The 18,996-nt window shown below is 44.0% G+C and overlaps 1 protein-coding gene across 1 annotated transcript in view; it reads left to right on the top strand.

Moving 5' to 3' along the window:
• The window catches only part of PRDM5 (PR/SET domain 5), a 462,601-nt gene that overhangs the window by 69,714 nt on the left and 373,891 nt on the right, over positions 1-18,996 (top strand). Inside the window, exon 4 of the mRNA XM_073571995.1 lies at positions 6,749-6,871. Within this exon, the coding sequence (XP_073428096.1) occupies positions 6,749-6,871 (123 nt within the window). The remainder of the gene's footprint in view (positions 1-6,748; positions 6,872-18,996) is intronic.

Below are 18,996 nucleotides of genomic sequence, written 5' to 3'. Positions count from 1 at the left end.
AACTCATAATTGGCATTAACAAGGGCCATGAGGATCACGCTGAAGTAGCCCTTGTAGTTATAGTAATAGGATCCGCTATTAGGTGGTTGCGTGATCCGCACCTTTGCCATCCAAGGCACCACCACAGTTTGGGAACTGCCAAATACGTTCAAAATCAGATGCAATTTTTTGCCATTCCACCTCCGATTTTGGAAAAGGCATGTAGCTCCGTAGACTGCGGATGATAGCGTTGCATGTCTCTGGAATTAATATGCTGAGGAGTGATCGAGAAACAGCAGCAGAAAATTGCAAGTCTTTCATTGAACGTCCGGTTGCCAGGAATCACAGTGTGATTGCCAAACGTTCCTCTGCCGAAACAGCTGCATGCATCTTTGTATCCTTCCGTTCAATGAGTGGCCTCACACATTCCAGTAAGAGCTTGAATGATTCCTTCGACATCCGTAGATAATTACGGAAATCCTGAGGATTCTTCTGAAGCTCTCTCACTAGATGCATGTGGGTGAATTTGGATCTCTGCTCCAGCCATTCTCTGGTCCACATGCAACGCTTTCATTTGGAACGCCTCTCTTCCATCCGTGCCTCTTCTTGTCGATCTCCCTCCATCAGTAATGCAGCTGCCACAACCACACGCTCCACGGTGTTCATGTTCATTATGTGCAACCTGCCCGGTAAAGAAGAGAGAAGTTAATAAAAAAAGTTAATAAAAAAAGGTAAAGAAATTTTTATAAGAGTACTTGTTTTTTGTTAACATTGCATTTGTTAACAGTGAAATAACAGAGAGCTTATAAAAGGTTACGCAGCAAAGAGCCTAAAATGGCGGCGAGTGGGAGCGGCAGTCAAAAGATTGCAGGGTAATCCTATGTTAATGGAGGATCAAATATAACAAATAGATTACCTCTAAACGTTAACACAACAAAGATCTAAAAATTGCAGGGGTGGGCGTGGCAAAACAAAAAAAAAACAAAAACAAAAAGGATGTGTTAAGATACAGCATAAAAAGGAAAAAAAAGTCATAACAAAACATTACAAACAATATGTACCTTGCAAGGGAAAATCAAAAATCCAGAAGTATAAATTCCAAGAAGCGCAGTAGCGACTCTGACAGGATCGCAGAAAAACCCACACAAGATATAGTATCCTCGTGCAACGCACAGAGGACTAGCACCAGAACGTTGGAGTAATCCACAAAGCGCGCAGGAACAATGGATGGGGATGCAGTTTTACGTTTTCTTTTATGCTGAGGTGTTGTAGAGGCTACCAATCGGAGCTGAGGGGTGTTACAAAAGAAGACCTAGTCCCGCTCGTCGTTCATAAAGGGTGTCAAACTCAGCGATTCAGGCTCACCAGCGGGACGCCAACGATCAAAAAATGAGCCAGGATGTTCGAGCACAATCAGCGCCATCGCAGCAGGGGCCACATCGCCGCTACATGTCACACACAGCGATATCGCTGACGATGTCGCAGTTGCATTATCAAATCGGTGTCGCTTAAGCGATATCGCTAGCGATCTCGCTTAGTGTGACAGGGCCTTTAGCTGTATTGGGGGGCCTCTGACTGTCAGTGGTCAGGAGAGATAAGGACCCAGAATCTCTAATTTCTGACTGCTGATTATTTTGTTCTTTAAGTGATAAGCTGCTGCCAGAGATATCTAACAGCGACTTGCTCATAGAGAACATGGGAGCACTTGGCAAAGCGAGCTCTCCCTGTGCATGGAACAGTCAAGCGAGATAACAACTGACCAAACAATCAGACAGCTTTTTATGGTGTATGGTAGCTTTAGGCCACGTTCACCTGTTCAGTATTTGCTCAGTATTTTACATCAGTCGTGAAAGTCAAAACCAGGAGTGGGTGATAAATACAGAAGTGGTTTCTATTATACTTTTCCTCTGATGTTCCACTCCTGATTTTGGCTTAGAGATACTGATGTAAAATACTGAACGTGAGACCATGGCCTCAGTCAAACACTTGTTTGCTGATATATATGGACTCATTGAGATAGCTAAGGATAATAGCCAGCACTGTCTACAATCAGCTTGCATGTCTTCACTTGCACACTAACACTAGTGTGCGCCAAGTGTCAGTTCTGGTGTGCATACAATGTGGCTGCAAGCTTATTTTGATGCTTGGATCTTGCCTGTCTGTGGCCACCGCTCAATGCACCAGGAAGTCAAGTAAGTGGCTTCAGTGAGATGAAGAGTGCACTGTGACGCACACATGCTGTCTTCTTGATTCAACACCTCTTTTACACATTGAAGCCGCTGTTGCGGAGGACAAAGACAGGCAGAAACCAGAATTAGAGCGTGCTCGCTGTCACAATATGTGCAGTAGTCCTCCATATTCATTAGTTCTGTAAAACTCTGCCCCACCACTGATTGGTGACATTCACATTCTGCCTTTGCACAATGTATACAGAAAGACTAAATTAAGTAGGGGGCACAGTTACACAGAGCTCTGCATTCCGCGAACTGCTAAATCTTGCAGCACTGGAGTCCCGGGTTCAAATCTCAAATCCCACCAAGGCCAACATCTGAAAGGAGTTTGTATGTTTTCTCGTGTTTGCGTGGGTTCCCTTCAGGTACTCCGATTTCCTCCCATGTTCCAAAGAAATACTGATAGGAACTTGGATTGTGAGCCCCATTGGGAAGAGCGATGATAATGTGTGCAAAACTGTAAAGGCCCCGTCACACTAAGCGATATCGCTAGCAATATCGCTGTAACATCACTGGTTTTGTGACATAGCAGCGATATTGCTAGCGATATCGCTATGTGTGACACTCTCCTCCGACCGGCTCCCCTGTTGATTATCGCTGATCGCGCGAGAACGGCCTGGGCCGTTTCTCGTCGTCAGCTTCCTGCTGGGCTTCCTGTGGCACTGACGAGCGACACGTGGACGCAGGCGGGAGGACGTCAGGATCGTCTTGTCTGACAGGTAAGTAGCGACCCCCGACTGCTGCTATGTCGCTGGTGAGATCTGCCTGTGTGGCAGCTCACTAGCGACCACTTAGCGATGCACCAGCGATCCATATCGTTGTCGGGATCACTGGTGCATCGCTAAGTGTGACAGTACCTTAAAACGCTGTGGAATATGTTGGCGCTATATAAAAATAAAGATTATTTGTTATTATCTCCAGCAGATAAAACAGTTATTTTATCAAAAACAGAGCATGCCCCAGTATCATGCTCTTCTCAGTTATAGGAGCATAAACCTGGTGACAAATTCCCTTTAATATTGCCAAATCATTCTAGGTAAAAAATAAGAACCATTAAATCAGTAGAAACCAAGTACTACATGGTCATCTAGGTAGGTTGTGATTTCTTATAGGCTTTTGTCACTCTACATCCTAGGATAAGATACCACCCCACATTTTGGAAATTATGGAGAACTGTTCTTCATATCTAGCCACATATACTGTATACAAACATTCACATGCATTCTTTTTCTCTCCTTCTCTTCTTTCTTATCTTTCATATGTTCCTTTAGGGTACCGTTACACCTAGCGATGGACCAGTGATCCCGACCAGCGATATGACCCGGTCAGGATCGCTGGTGCATCGCTAGGTGGTCGCTAGCGAGCTGCCACACAGGCAGATCTCACTAGCGACATCGCTGGGGACGGGGGGTCGCTACTTACCTGTCAGACGAGGCGATCCTGCGTCCTCCCGCCCGGCTCCACGCGTCGCTCGTCGTCACAGCAGGAAGCGCCGCAGGAAGTGGCCGACGAGGAATGATCCAGCAGCTTCTCGCGCGATCAGCGATAACCAGTGGGGGAGCCGGTCGGAGGTAAGTATCACATGCAGCGATATCACTAGCAATATCGCTGCAACGTCACAAAATCGGTGACTTTACAGCGATATTGCTAGCGATTTCGCAGTGTGTAACGGGGGCTTTAGAGTCACAGTATCAATACTTTTACGCTGACTTTGAGACTTTGGCTAGATTCACACATTTGTGTCAATGTTACCATCTGAGGGAAATGGACTAATTCTTTCTCATGTCATGTGTCATCCTAGCTGCACCAGTTGTTTCTCATACTTATTTTACTGTAGTAAGCAGACTGCCTTAACTTTCGCTATCCCATGACTCTTAACCATGTATCAATTAAAAACTGATGAAACTGGGGTGTACAATGTATGTCTCCATAGTATTATCTGTGTTTCAAGGATCCCAGTAGACTTTAATGGCCAAGTCTGATCTTCAAAACTGGAGATTAGGACATGCTCTGAGTACTTAAGTTACTTAGTTAAAGTTTTTTGATTAAAGGCCCCGTCACACACAGCGAGATCGCTAGCGAGATCGCTGATGTCGTGACGCAACAGCGATCTCGCCAGCGATATTGCTGTGTGTGACATGCATCAGCGACCGGCCCCCCCCGCCCGGTATCGCTGATCGTGCAGGAGTGTCCTGGGCCATTTTTTGATCGTTGGTCTCCTGCTGGCCAGCATGCATAGCTGCGTGTGGCAGCGGGAGACCAACAATCAGCGAGCTCCCAGCGCTGTAAGCAGACGCTGGGAGCTGGTATCCAAGGTAAATATTGGGTAACTAAGCACGCGCGTCACTTAGTTACCCGCTGTGTACCTTGGATACCTGCGTGCTCGCGCTCGGAGCTGGTATTCAAGGTACACAGTGGGTAACTAAGTGACGTGCGCTTAGTTACCTGATATTTACTTTGGTTCAGAAAACTTAGATTTTAGGGAATTATCTCATTAACTCAAACTGAAAAGCTGTCTGAGCATTACTGTCATTATTCCTCACCCTCATGGCTCAATCTCAATTTATTGAATCTTAATTTTTGTTATTGTTGAATTTACAAGACAAATCATTTAGGGTATGTTTCCACGGTCAGGATTTTCTGCAGATTGGATGCTGCATACAGCCACAGTGTCCAATCCACAGCGCCAGATTTTACAGCATAGTGGGGGGGATTTTATGAAATCCCATCTCCACTATGCGTACAAAGACGCGAGTGACAAACCTGCGTAACCGGACATGCGGCGCGTCTTTATAGGCCTCAGCATGCCTATTTATCTTGCGGTGACTGAGCACAGTCTATGTATAGGATGCGGTGATTCCGCATGTGTTCAATGAACACATGCGGAATCACCGCGCATACAAAAGGGGGCAGTGCTATGGGTGGGGCGAGTGTCCATTGCTTCCAAAGGGCTCGGAATCCTGACCATGGACACATACCCTAATAAGGTCAAATGAATTATTTGTGACTCTCCTAAGAAATAGACTTTTGTAGCAATCAATTGGCTGTCGTTGCTTAGAAGAGATTGTCTTATTTCAGAAAACTTATGGCTATAAGCTTTAGTAGTAATTAAAAAAACTGAGCATTACTTATCTTTCCATGGGTCTAAGGGCCCCGTCACACATAGCGATGCAACAGCGATCCCTACAACGATATGACCTTGTCAGGATCGCTGGTGTGTCGCTACATGATCGCTGGTGAGCTGCCAAACAGGCAGCTTCACCAGCGATCAGCACCAGCGGCACGTGGGTAACAAGCGACGCACGTCGCTTAGTTACCCACTGTGCACCTTAGTTACCAGCGCGCTGGTGCAGGGAGCTGGTAACCAAGGTACACATCGGGTTTCTAAGCAGCGAAACCTGATGTGTACCTTGGATACCAGCTCCCTGCACCAGCGCACTGGTAACTAAGGTACACATCAGGTTACTAAGAGCTGCACACTGCTTAGACACCCGTTGTGTACCTTAGTTACCAGCGCCAGCTTGCTGATCACTGGTCTCCCGCCTGCCACACGCAGCGATGCGTGCTGGCCAGCGGGAGACCAGCGATCAAAAAATTGTCCTGGCCATTCCAGGATGATCAGCGATAACCGGCAGGGGGGCCGGTCGCTAGTAAGTGTCACACACAGTGATCTCGCTGGTGAGATCGCTGTTGTGTCACAAAACTTGTGACTCAGCAGCGATCTCGCTAGCGAGATCGCTGTGTGTGACGGGGGCTTAACACCAGTCTCTGCTTTGCCCCAGTTTCTGCTGAAGCTGTTATGTCAAGTTGACAACACTGCAGCCAATCAGTGACCTCATTAGCTCATGACGTTTACATGGGCAGACCAGGGAAGGTGATGTCAGTGCTGCAGACAGAGACCACGGCAGCAGTAGACCCTTTGTGCATAAGTTGGGTGCATAAGTAATACTCAGTTTGATTTTTTTTAAGTAACAAAGCTTATAACCATAGGCTATTTGATAGCAGACATCTCCTTTCAAAGCCCATTGTTGCTGTTTCAGAGCCTCACTCACTTCAGAATCCCATGGTATGCTGGTGGGTCAGTCCTACCTTGTCCAAATTTCAATTCCTGGCCTTAGTATGGCACAAAAGACCTTGCGACAGGAAGTCATGGACACCGATGTATTCAAACCAAATGAGTGGGTAAATACAGACTTTAGTGCCTTTCTTGTCTTCCCGTCTGACACAGATGAAGCATAAATAGCGAAGGCTTGCTCGTGTGGATGTGCCTAGCATATGTCTATAAATGTTTTTATTTCCATTTTCTTTTTAATTCAAAACAGTTTTGTTTGTCTTTCCTTTTTTTATTGAAAAAGATAATCGGTCACGATTCTTAAATGACGAGATGAAGGCCGTATTCTCACGGTGAATCCAAGTGTCATGAAAATTGTTAATAGGTCTTTGAGGAGTTGTACATAGTTTGTTTTGTCAGTGGTATTCCATTTTTCTTTTCTGAAGGAAAACATTATGTGTTTAAATTATTCTTTTTTTCTTTCCAGGTCCGGGGAAACAAAGGCGAAGTACTGTATATCTTAGATGCCACAAATCCACGCCATTCCAATTGGTTACGCTTTGTCCATGAGGCACCGTCCCAGGAGCAGAAGAACTTGGCAGCTATTCAGGTTACTTTTCCTAAATGCCTTGACACAATTGTATAGAGAACTCCACAGTGCATTCCTTCAGGAGCTTGTGGAAAAACATACTATTCCTATATTTTATTAAAGATTACATTATTTTATTGTACACAAATAAAAGAATCTATAATATACCAAACAGTATCCAGAGATGAAAGTAAAATTCACTTTCTCTCATGTGCTCAATGTTTTATACCTTGGGATAAATTAAATGTCATTCCTCACCAGTAGAAATAACTGGACATCTATGGCTTGATTTTTTTGACTGTGTGGGTTGGATAGGTTGTTACCGACATCTGGTGAGAATTTCATGCCAAGAGTTCCATTAGACCGGGGTTGCACGAGTGTATATTCTCTCTTGAGAGAGACCCGGGTTGATTATGCAAATGACACTTGGCTCATACTTTTTCAGAGTTTGAGCCGAGTGTCAGTGCTCTGTGCTCCGATAGTCTCACATGAGAGAATCACAGCACAGGTGTGGAGGATACGGAGAAAGTAATTTCTCCATCCCCTTCATTGCCAGCGTCCGCGTTAATCGGACTGTACTTGGATGACATCCGAGCACAGTCTGATGTTTCACATACATCCATAGACTTGTATAGGTGCATGCGATCATATTCTCACATGAACTCGCAGTATGCTGAGATTGTTGTCTCATGCTGAATCAACGTAAGAAAATAATTCAGCTCTGCCCTGCCCCATAGTATAATATTGGCCCTAGTGCGATCCAATTTTTAATCAGATTGCACTCGTCCGATTTATACCCTCGTGTGAGCGAGCCCTTAGAAATATATTTACTTAGAAAATTGATGAAGTGTTCAAAACATATTTCACTCTCTGTATTTTATTTTTACATTGACAACCATATGAGTTGAAATTTCGAATGACACCATCCATTTCATTACATAATATACTGAAAAATGGGGAAAAACTCCAAGTGAGTTTAATGTTGAAAAAAACCTACAATCCTGTCATTCTTGTTTGGGGTTTTGTTTTTCCAACATTCATTCTGAAGAAAAATTGGCCTGGTAACATGATTCTTCAGATCAGTACAATCGCAGTCATAGCAAATTTACAAAAAAGTGGCAATTTTTCAAGACCCAGCGTTAATGGACCTGAAGGAGAGCTTGTTCTTTGCATCCCATGCTAAAGATTTTATTAAAGGGAATTTGTCATGTTCCCAAATGCTATTATCCTGCAGATATGGAGTTAATAACGTGCAAAGCTACCCATTCACTGCACTGAAAGGAGGAAATTATTTTAATCCTCCTGGCAGCCTTTGACTTTCAGTCATAGAGGTGTGGCCGGCTCGCCTTCAGTCATGGCTTAAAGGGAACATGTAGCAGGATTGTGCTCAGTAACCTACAGACAGTGTCAGGTCGGCGCCGTTATACTGATTGAAATGATACCTTGGTTGATGAAATCTGTCTTATGGTTGTTTCTTAATCTTTATTTTCATTTTTGTGTTAAATCACTCAAGTAAATCTGCAAAAGGGATTAAGTTCACAGTAACCATGTGATTATGCAGAAGTGCAGGGGGCCACAGCTGGCAACAGCCTGCAGAAGGATTTTTTTTATTCACTGTGTGATGGTATTCATTATCCAAACTAGGGGGCAGGTCAGTGAGGGATCAGTGACCTGTCAGCTATCTGCATTATGAATATCTAATCAGAGCACCACATACATGAACCCCGCCTTAGGGCATGAGTATATCATTAGCAAAAAGCTGAAAATAAAGATTAAGAAACAAAAACAAGACAGATTTAATCAACTAAGGTATCATTTATTCAGTATAACGGCGCCGACCTGACACTGTGTGTAAGTTACTGTGCATAATCCTGCTGACAGATTCCCTTTAATAAGCAGCGGCTATAACCACATCTCACACCGGCCGGCTGTGAGTCAGTCCAGAGAGTAGTTACATCCCCTACTCACTAAATGCTGATCTGAAAGTTGGAGCCTGCTGGGATAAATAATTAATTTATGGCATAATGGTTGCCATGGTGATGATGATGTCAGAATGGTTGCCATGGCGAAAATGTCATAATGGGTATATGGACACGGAACTATGGGATGGAGGATGTGTGATGGGTATATGGGCACGGGACTATGAGATGGAGGGTGTGTATGATGGGAATATGAGCACGGAACTATGGGATGGAGGATATGTATGATGGGTATATGGGCACTGGACTGTGGGATGGAGGATGTGTATGATGAGTATATGGGCATGGGACTATGGGATGGCAGATATGGATGATGGTTATATGGGCACTGGACTATGGGATGAAGGATAATCATTATAATTTGTTATAACTAACTACAGCTAGTTACTATGCCCAGGCTTGTGTGTGTATGTGTGTGTATCAAGCCCCGCCCTGCATTATGATGTCATAATGGTTGCCGTGGCGACGCTGATGTCATATTAGGATGCAATGGTGACAGTTATGTCATAATGGTTGCCGTGGTGACGATAATGTCATAATAGGGGTTGCCATGGCGATGATGATGTCAGAATGGTTGCCATGGTGAAGATGATGTCATAATGGGTTGCCATGGCTGCAATGATGTCATAATAGTTTGCCATGTTGATGATGTCGTAATGGTTGCCATGGTGACAATGATGTTGTGAAGGTTTCTGGAGTGGACCCTCTGGGTTGTGGCACCCACCCACTGAGTTGACCTAGTGAAGACCACCCCCTTTACAGGGAGTGTCAGAGGCAAGCCCATGGGGGTAAGCCACCATGACTGCTTGAACCAGTTGGCCGGCTCACGGAAGACACAAGTGTGGATGTCTAGTTGCAGAGAATGTGCAGGGTACAAGCAAGTGCAAAGCATGGTCACAGGGTTTTGCCAGGTATGAGACAATACAAGCCATAGTCACGAGGGCACGGTGGGTACAAAGCAAAGTGAGGCACGTGCAGGAGGCATGCCAGGGTCCAAGACATGGTGCGTGATAGAAGACATGCCAGGGTCCAAGGTATGGTGCATGCTAGGAGACACCTCAGGGTCCAAGGTACAGGGCACGGGTCCTGCGTGTGCTAGGAGACACGGCAGGGTCCAAGACATTGTGTGTGCTAGGAGACATGCCAGGGTCCAGGGTAAAGGATGCCAGGGTCCAAGACATGGTGCGTGATAGGAGACACACCAGGGTTTAAGGCATGGTGCGTGCTAGAAGGCACGCCAGGTTTCAAGGCATGGTGCATGCTAGGAGGCACGCCAGGTTTCAAGGCATGGTGTGTGCTAGGAGGCACGCCAGGGTTCAAGGCATGATGCGTGCTAGGAGGCACGCCAGGTTTCAAGGTATTGTTCTTGCTAGGAGGCACACCAGGGTTCATGGCATGGTGTGTGCTAGAAGGCACGCCAGGTCAGAGTAAGAATAAAGCTCAAGTCAGAGTACAGGCACAGAGGTCAGGGCCGAGTACGGTACAGAGCATGAAGCAGAGTACAGACACAAAGCACAAGGCAGAGTATGGTACAGAGCACAAGGCAGCGTACAGAGCCAAAGCGCATGCTAGACAGCACGGCAAAGAGTAGTACAGAAACAGAGCTTGTGCTAAAGGAGCACGATAGGTCAGAGTACAAGACAGACAGGGCATGTGCTAGGGAGCATGGCTGGGAATGTACCAGGAGGAAAGACAGGACATGTGCTAGGAAACATGGCTGGACATGTACCAGGAGGAAAGACAGGACATGTGCTAAGGAAGCACGATAGGTCAGAGTTCAAGAATGAATATAGCACAAGGCAAGGTATAGGCACAGAGCACAGGACCAGGTATGGTACAGTGCACGAAGCGGAGTACAGGCACGAGGCACAAGGCAGGGTATGGTACAGAGCACAAAGCAGAGTACAGAGCCACAGCGCATGCTAGACAGCACGGCAAAGCATAATACAGAAACAGGGCTTGTGCAAGAGAGCACAACAGGGAAGAGTATAGGGATGCAAAGCTTGTGCTAAAGGAGCATGATAGGGAAGAGTATAAGAAAGACACACTAGGCAAGCTAAAGGACACGGGACAAAGTACAGGCACAGAGCGTGTGTGAAGACGCACCACAGAGCAGAGTGCAGGGGCGTTGAATACAGGGAGCGACCGAGTAAAGACCACGCAGGCCTAGCAGGGAAGCACAACAATAATCAGGCGCCTCTCATAGGAAGAGGCAGCCTGATATAGGGCATGAGCACTTGAACTTCCGGGTCAGGTCCTCCAGGACCATAGAGAGGACCTCCTAGTCAAGTCCTCCAGGACCATAGATAGGGCTTCCGGGTCAGATCTTTCAGGACCATAGAGAGGGTTTCCAGGTCAGGTCCTCCAGGACCATAGAGAGGACTTCCAGGTCAGATCCTCCAGGACCATAGAGAGGATTTCCGGGTCAGGGCCTCCAGGACCATAGAGAGGAACCTTCCGACGTCCCGTGCAGCCGTTCCCAGTAATCCTTTGCGAAAATGCCCGGCTGACGTACGTTCTCACGGGATCGCGACGTCTCGCGGTAAATCGCGATGACGTCGCGCGAATGACCGCGAGAACGGACACCATCGCGGGCATTTTCGCAAAGGATTACTGGGAACGAGAGCGTGGAGAGAGGCGGGAAGGCTGCGCGGGACGTCAGAAGGTAAGAATAACAATATTTTTTATTTTAAATTCTATTTTTTACAGGGATATGGTACCCAAAGCCCGAAGGACAGTCTCCTCTCCTCCGGGCCGTGGGTACCATCCGCAAATGTTCTGCTTACTTTCCGCATGATGTGCACAGTCACATGTGGAAAGTAAGCGGAACAATGCATTCCTATGGGTGCGGGATCGCCGCGATTCCGCAAAATTAATGAGCATGCTGCGGTTTTTACCGCAAAGCGATTCCGCCGTGGTAAAAACTGCAGCATTAGCACAGCATTGCGGAATCCCATAGGAATGCATGGAATGCTTATTTTTCGCGTTTTCGCGACAAAATCGCGCGGTTAAAACTGCCGCGGAAACGCGAAAAAATTGCAGCGTGTGAACTCAGCCTAAGATTCACAATCTCTCATTAAGCCCAGCCTATAGTGTTGCATCATATAGTAAAATTTACAATCTCCCTGGAAGGCCAGTCTGTGGTTGTGCTTTTCAGAATCATCAAATGGCGGCGATGGGGGCCTGTAGCATGCCCCTGCTTTGAAGGAAAACCATTGATGCTATGCAATTTTGGGGGCAATGGCAAAATAGAATTGTGTCACTTAAATGTCAATGACAGATTTAACAGTGGCAATTAAGTGGTTAAACAGCAGTAATCAGAGCAAGCTATCCAGTGCCCGGCTCTATAATGCCTCCAGCACCTGTCATGTGTGATAGTCTGCTCCAAAGTTTGCTCGACCCTGTGTTCCATGATGTTATGGCAAGGAGCAAGAAGGGGTTAAAGGAGTATTCAGGAATCATATATAGTAATGTTATATTATAGTAAAACTTAATTTAAAGATTATTTTGATCCACAACAGAGAGATTTTCTGTCTTTTAAAGATATATTTTTTTCCAGTTAGCAACTTGATTCTTTGCTGAGTAACTGCAGTTTTTCTATTTCCTATATGTTTAGAATCTATGGTAAATTAACTGTTTTGAAATAGAAATAGATTTCAATACGTTCGTGTGCAAATTGCCTCTTCAGATTAGAAGAGGACTAGAACTCTAGTGCCCTATTAGAAATAGAAATTTCTAATAGTAAATCAATATCAACCTTTTAAAGAGCCTTGTCACATGACTTAGGAAAAAAGCCAAACCAGAATCTCAGTTTGCAGACATGTGTTTCAGGGTATTGCCCATCATCAGTGCAAAGCATGAGATCGATATCTTATTTGGCTAAGTGAGAGGCTTCTATACAAATGGACAAGAAGAAGAAAACTGACTCTCCCTTGCCTTTTGGAAGTTGCCACCTACAGGATAAATACTCTACAAATAGTTAAACCATATGAAAAAGACACATTTCTAGACTGCACAGGCGTTTTGACACTCATAAATGGAAAAAATTAGTCATTACATGACACCCAAGATTACATTTATTTTTTAGTGCTTTTATTTTTTTTTAGCTTGGTAGTTATGACTAATACATAGATTAAGATATGTGTTATATTTCGGCATATTTCAGCTGCAACATTATCTAATATACGCTATGCTAACAATGTGTTTATAGAGGAAAGGATGCCGGCACATCTTTTATCCTTGTAACATTCCAGGGGCTTCCCACACATTAATTTTATTGCCTTTTAAGTGTTTGTTTTATACTGGAAATGTGGGGGAAGGGTTGGGTTAGTTTGTCTAAGAAGGACAGTTCTAGTAACTGTTCTAGAAAATGTGATGACATTAGTTGCTGTAGTAGCTAGAATGGAGAATTTAACCAACAAGAAAATCTAGACCTTGGAAACAGATTAAATCTAGAGGAATTGAAGATGCTTACATTTGTGAAACTTTTCAGGGTGTAACAAATAAAATGAAGGATTCTGACTTGGTGGCTCCAGGATATTATCAATGCTTCTTTTTTTGTCATAATTTGCATACTAAAATTTTTATTATGAAGTGGATGCTGCTTAGTAAAAAATTCAAATCTACCATTGTGCTGCCCTTACTTTTTAGTTCTCAATGCATTGTGCCCAGCTCATGCTTCTGGAAACACTCTCACACTCACACTCGTAAATTAAGCAGGCTCTTATCGCTACAGAAGGGCAAAATATGTGGATGCTAAATATGGTTTAGGCACAGGAGGGAGGCATTTGTGCTTGGGAGTGCAAAATTTGCTGGATTTCTTTTTTTGGGGGTAAGGAGTAGTGATGAGCAATGGTAGTGCTCACCTGAAGGTGTTGTGTTCAGGCACAGTACTTATAAGAGTGTGGAAAGTCGCTGCTGCTGCCCTGTGGCTGGAGGAAAGGGGGTCTTCCAGATGTACAGTATAATGGCAAAAATGGAGAACGTCACATTTAGGCAGGCTGAGCTGTGAGAATGAAGACCTTTGGAATTATTTTTTATTATTATTAACGCGTTTCAGTTCCGGACTGGCACCTTTCTCAAGGTATTAGATCCAAATGAAAATGTCTTAAAAATACAGATGATGAATGTGTGTTTTTGTGCAAAAAAAGTCAGCTTAATCTAACAGTTCAAACGCATGGGATGTCATTTCATGAAAATGTTTCGATGTGCACAGGACCGGCATTTGGGACAGGCAGGCCAGGCAGATGCCTGGTGCCGCCACCTACAAAGGGGGCCCCCTGCATCTGCAGCCCATTTATCAAGTGCCCAGAGGGTGTACAGCAGTGAATAATGCTGTGCATTGCTCTGAAGTCTAGGCGTGTCTCTCGCAAAGCCCCTTGAGCCCCCCCTGTCTCTTTCTCCCTGCAGTCAGGTTAAAAGTTGAGAGTGAGGGGGAGAGGCCGATTACAGCACAGTGACAGCCAGGAAGATGCCTGCAGCTCTGTATGTCTCCTCCTGAGTCCTGATCTTGGCTGCTCCTAGCACTGTCCTGAGAATGGATATGCCTAAGTGAAGCCACAGAACCTGGTAAGAGCAGCAATAACAGGTCAGAGTACAGTGATTTACTCACTGTAGTCCGGAGCTCTGTGCTGATTGCTGTAGGATCAGGATGCACAGCCACATACAGCAGCGATCAGAATCAGCTCTGACCACAGTCACTAACTCTCTGCTTGTAATGTGACATGGCGACCTCCTGTCACAGCTGTCTGGATGACACAAGACAGGGATATTGTCTGCTGAATCAGGGGATTTACGATATAGAAATAAAAGAATTCCCATGTGAAATAACAAGGGTAAACCATATATATATATATATATATATATATATATATATATATATATATATATATATATATATATAGTACAGGTGTGCATTTGAATCAGCGCTTTTGGTGCATTTTTTTTTTTTGCTGCGGCTCTCTTGGCAGTAAAAACACTGCTTTCAAAACACCCATTTTTCAGGGTATGTGCAGACGATCCAGAAATGGCAGCACTTTGGACGCAGCGGACATGTGCTCCGTCTAAAGTGCTGCCATCTTACGCAGGTGATTCCACATGTGTTCATCTCATCCACTATGCTGTAACATCTGGCCGCTGTGGGTTGGATGCTGCGGATGTACGCAGCTTTTGAGCTGTTTAGAGCTTTTGCTGTTTTTTTTTGTATAGTATTCATTTTGTCTACATTACATGTTTAATAAAGTTAGTTTTATTCACCAAAAATGAAGCAAAAAACAACGTTGCGACATTTGCAGCTTTTCTAAAACTTTTTCATTGCTTTCTACGGGTGAAAAAAATTGCTGAAAGAAGTGACACGCTGCCGATATAAAAAACACTGCAGTTGTCAAATTCAGTCAGGAGAAAATAAAAGGGTGTGCTGGAGATCTCTGAAAATCTCAGTCTTTGCTTGTGCTATAAAATGCTGTAAACTTCTTATTTGCAGAAGAAAAAGCTGCAAAAATTCTGCCTATGAACGTGGCCAAAAGCTTCTTTTTAAAGTGCCAGCAAAACATATGAGATTTCCGAAATCTGCTGCATGCGCTTGTTTTTTTTCTGACTGAATTTGTGAACTGTAGCACTTTTTACATCTGCAGCATGTCACTTCTTTTAGTGTGTTTTCACCTGTAGAAAGCAATGAAAGAATATAAAAATGAAAGCTGCAGATATTGCAACGGCATTTTTCGCTGCAATTTTTTAAATGGTTTTGGTGAAATAAACTATTAAGTCTCATTTACATGTTTAGTATTTGGTCAGTATTTCACATCAGTATTTGTAATGCAGAAACAGCAGTGGAACAATCAGAGGAAAAGTATAGTAGAAACACGTCACCACTTCTGGATTTATCACCCTCCTTGTTTTGACTTGTACATACTGATATGAAATACTGACCGAATACTCAACGTGTGAACGTGGCCTTAAACATACTGTAGACAAAGCAAACATCCTCACCTTAGAAAAAGCTGAAAAAAGTGTAAAGAACACAAGAAACAAGCTGAAAAACAGGTATTTTGAACGCAACATTTTTACTGCCAATAGAACAGGTTTTGGCTACTGAAAAAAATGCATGTGAACATAGCGTAGCCATAGCGTTTCAGAGTAAGACTATCTGTGGTGTTACATAGGACTGCAGGTGACATCTACTATATTATCTGTTCTCAGAGAGTTATTACTGCTCTCTCTGGTGTTACATAGGATGAGGTCACAGTCATGTGTCTGGTCACGTGAGCCGGGGAGGGCTTCTGTTCTGGAGTGTGCTTTGCACAGAGGGAATTGTTTGGCGATCAGTACACAGTCCCTTCTGAAATGACAGGTGGGCGTGGCTGCTGATTTGCAGTGCGGGAAAATTACAATCGCGCAGGTGGGAGTATCAAAATCGGGACTGTCCCGCTGGATCTAGGACGGTTGGGAGCCCTGCTGTGTTATCTGCAGTGTTAAATAAAAAATTAAGAGGGGGTTGGGGGACAACTCTTTGTCTTGGGTCTTGGGCCCCCCAATCTTTTCTGACCCTAGCAATGCTTCTGTGTAATGCTAATAGTGGCAGACCCGTTGGCCGATATAAGGCCCCTGAATATGGGGGCAACAGTGCCAGCACTGGCTCCAGGACCCTCTGCCAACTGTATCCGCATCCTGCTCATGTAATGTAACCTAAATGTATGATTTTACAATGTTATCATTTGGGGCCCCACTTTAAACGTTTGCCTAGGGCCCCACTTTGTCTAAAATCGGCCCTGGACGTGCAGATTTCCAAGATTTTTGCAATAAAATAACACATTAAAATGTGTCAAATCTGAACCAAAAATGCATTATAAAAATCTGCAGGAAAGATGAATAATCAGAGGAGATCAGTATTGTTTATTTTGGAGTAGGCACTTACAGAACAGCAGCTATTTTTGCAGGTGTGAACATGGCCCTACTGTCACGTATGTGCCATAGTTTGCTGTTCTCTAGTAACAAGAAACCAGGGGATTTTTTTTAAATGTAACTTTAGGTTAATTCAGTGAAGAACATGTAAATAAAATGTAGATTCTCCATGTTTACTCTGACATTATGTAACCATACTATCACAGAATACCAGGCACAAATGGAAGAACTTATTAATTGAGAGGGCACTAGATAAGCTGCTTATTTGAATTTACATATTACCAAACTGTTTGGTTAATACAGCAAATTTACTATAGTCTTTATAATAACAAAGGCAAGATTAACTTGTACAGAAGACAAATTCTAAATTGCAGAGTTTGTGTCAAGGATACATTGAGGACAGAATTCCTTTAAACGGTGCTAATATTCAGCTCTTCAAGGTTCTCAAATACAAAGGAAAATAAAATCATTTTTCACTGCATTGTTTGATGGTATTAACTTCAGATAAATCTCAGGTGACTAGGCATTGTTAAAAATATGGATTATTCAATGTTATTCAATGTGATTGATGAGATGTCTGATTGTACTCCCAGGGAAAAAAAACTTTTGTTCTCGTAGGTATAGGACAGTTTTGGTTTTAAAATAATCATTTAATATAATAGAACTAAAAACAGTTCCAATGTTTTATTTCACAAAATGTATTCTTGTATTTAACCCCTTAATGACCAGTGATGTGTATAGTACGTCATGAGCAAGCATGACACCCAGAGGTAAAATAATAACCTCCTAGTGTGCCAGGTTTGATGGCCTGTTAGAATCAGCAATAGGCAGGGTGTAACAGTCGAAATCAAAATTTTTTTTTGGTGTGATCCAAACATAAAAAACTAACATATAAATTTGGTATTGCTGTAATTGGTCCAACCTGAAGAATAAAGACCTATTATCACTAAATATATAACTGATTCTTGACCTACTGATTTGTGCATTCTGCCTCCCAAAGATCTCAGAAAGGCTCGGCACACATTTATCTTGTGCTCTACGATGAGCTCTTACCCTGGGGTTTCCGTGTAAATCTCTGAAATAAATGATGCAAATGTAACCCCCGATGAAAGATTCCCTATAATGAGGCAGATGGAGGCACTGTGGACGCCATGTGGCCTGTGATCCACCATTGACTGCATCTATACGCTGTTTATAGCAATACGCTCTGCTGCCAACTAATTACTATTCATCTTACAAACAACAGGCAGGATGCTGCGCTCATTGCATTGGGTACTGAGGGAGACACTGCACAAGGAAGACACTCAGGGACACAGCGCTGCCACTGAAGCGAGCGTCACTAATGATGCTTCATTTCAGGGAAAGGCCAGAGGTTGTGACAATGACTGCAAGCCTCTGCCCTTTGATGACGCTTTGCAAGGTGATATTATACCCCATTAATATTAACCCATTGGCCACCGCTACAGGGCAATGGGAATGGAGAGCATAAGTGCCAGAAAAGGCACATCTTATAGATGTGCCTTTTCTGGGGTGTCTGGGGGCAGATTTTTGTAGCCGGGGGGGGGACAAAAACAATGTTCCTGCTCAAGGCTATTAAAATCTGCCCTCACTCACCTGCTTTCCCTCTCTGGTTGCGATTTTGCCGCGGGAGCCCACACATTTTTTTCCAACGAATTAACCCCTTAATTTAACACCTGGATGAACTAAATTTTACACACAAACCCTAAACTAATTATTAGTCAGGGACATATAAAAAATACATGAAATGAAATGGTTTACTGTATGTAAATCATGTGTCATTTCATGTCGGGTTTTGTATTGATTTTACTGAAGCCGGTAATTGATTTAGCAGCTATTATGCTATTAAAGGCCCAGTCTCACTAAGCAATCTCGGTAGCGAGATCGCTGCTGAGTCACAACTTTTGTGACATAACAGCGATCTCACCAGCGAGATCGCTGTGTGTGACAGCGATCAGCGAGCGGCCCCCCTGCCGGTATCGCTGATCGCTGGAAGAAACCTCTGGACATTTCTTTGGTCGCTGGTCTCCCGCTGGCCAGCACGCATCGCTGTGTGTGACAGGCGGGAGACCAGCGATCAGGTGTAAAAAATAATAAAAAAAATAAAAAATATAGTTATTCTCACCTTCCGACGTCGCGTTCAGCCATCCCGCCTCTCTCCACGCTCCGGTCCCAGTGATCCTTTGCACGAATGACCACGAGACTTTGTTATCCCGCGAGACTGTGACATCTCACGGTCATTCGTGCAAA

This window comes from Dendrobates tinctorius, unplaced genomic scaffold (assembly GCF_039654945.1).
Source record: "Dendrobates tinctorius isolate UK_male_01 unplaced genomic scaffold, ASM3965494v1 ptg000030l, whole genome shotgun sequence".
Taxonomy (NCBI): Eukaryota; Metazoa; Chordata; class Amphibia; order Anura; family Dendrobatidae; genus Dendrobates; species Dendrobates tinctorius.
This window is presented reverse-complemented; position numbering and strand designations above follow the sequence as displayed.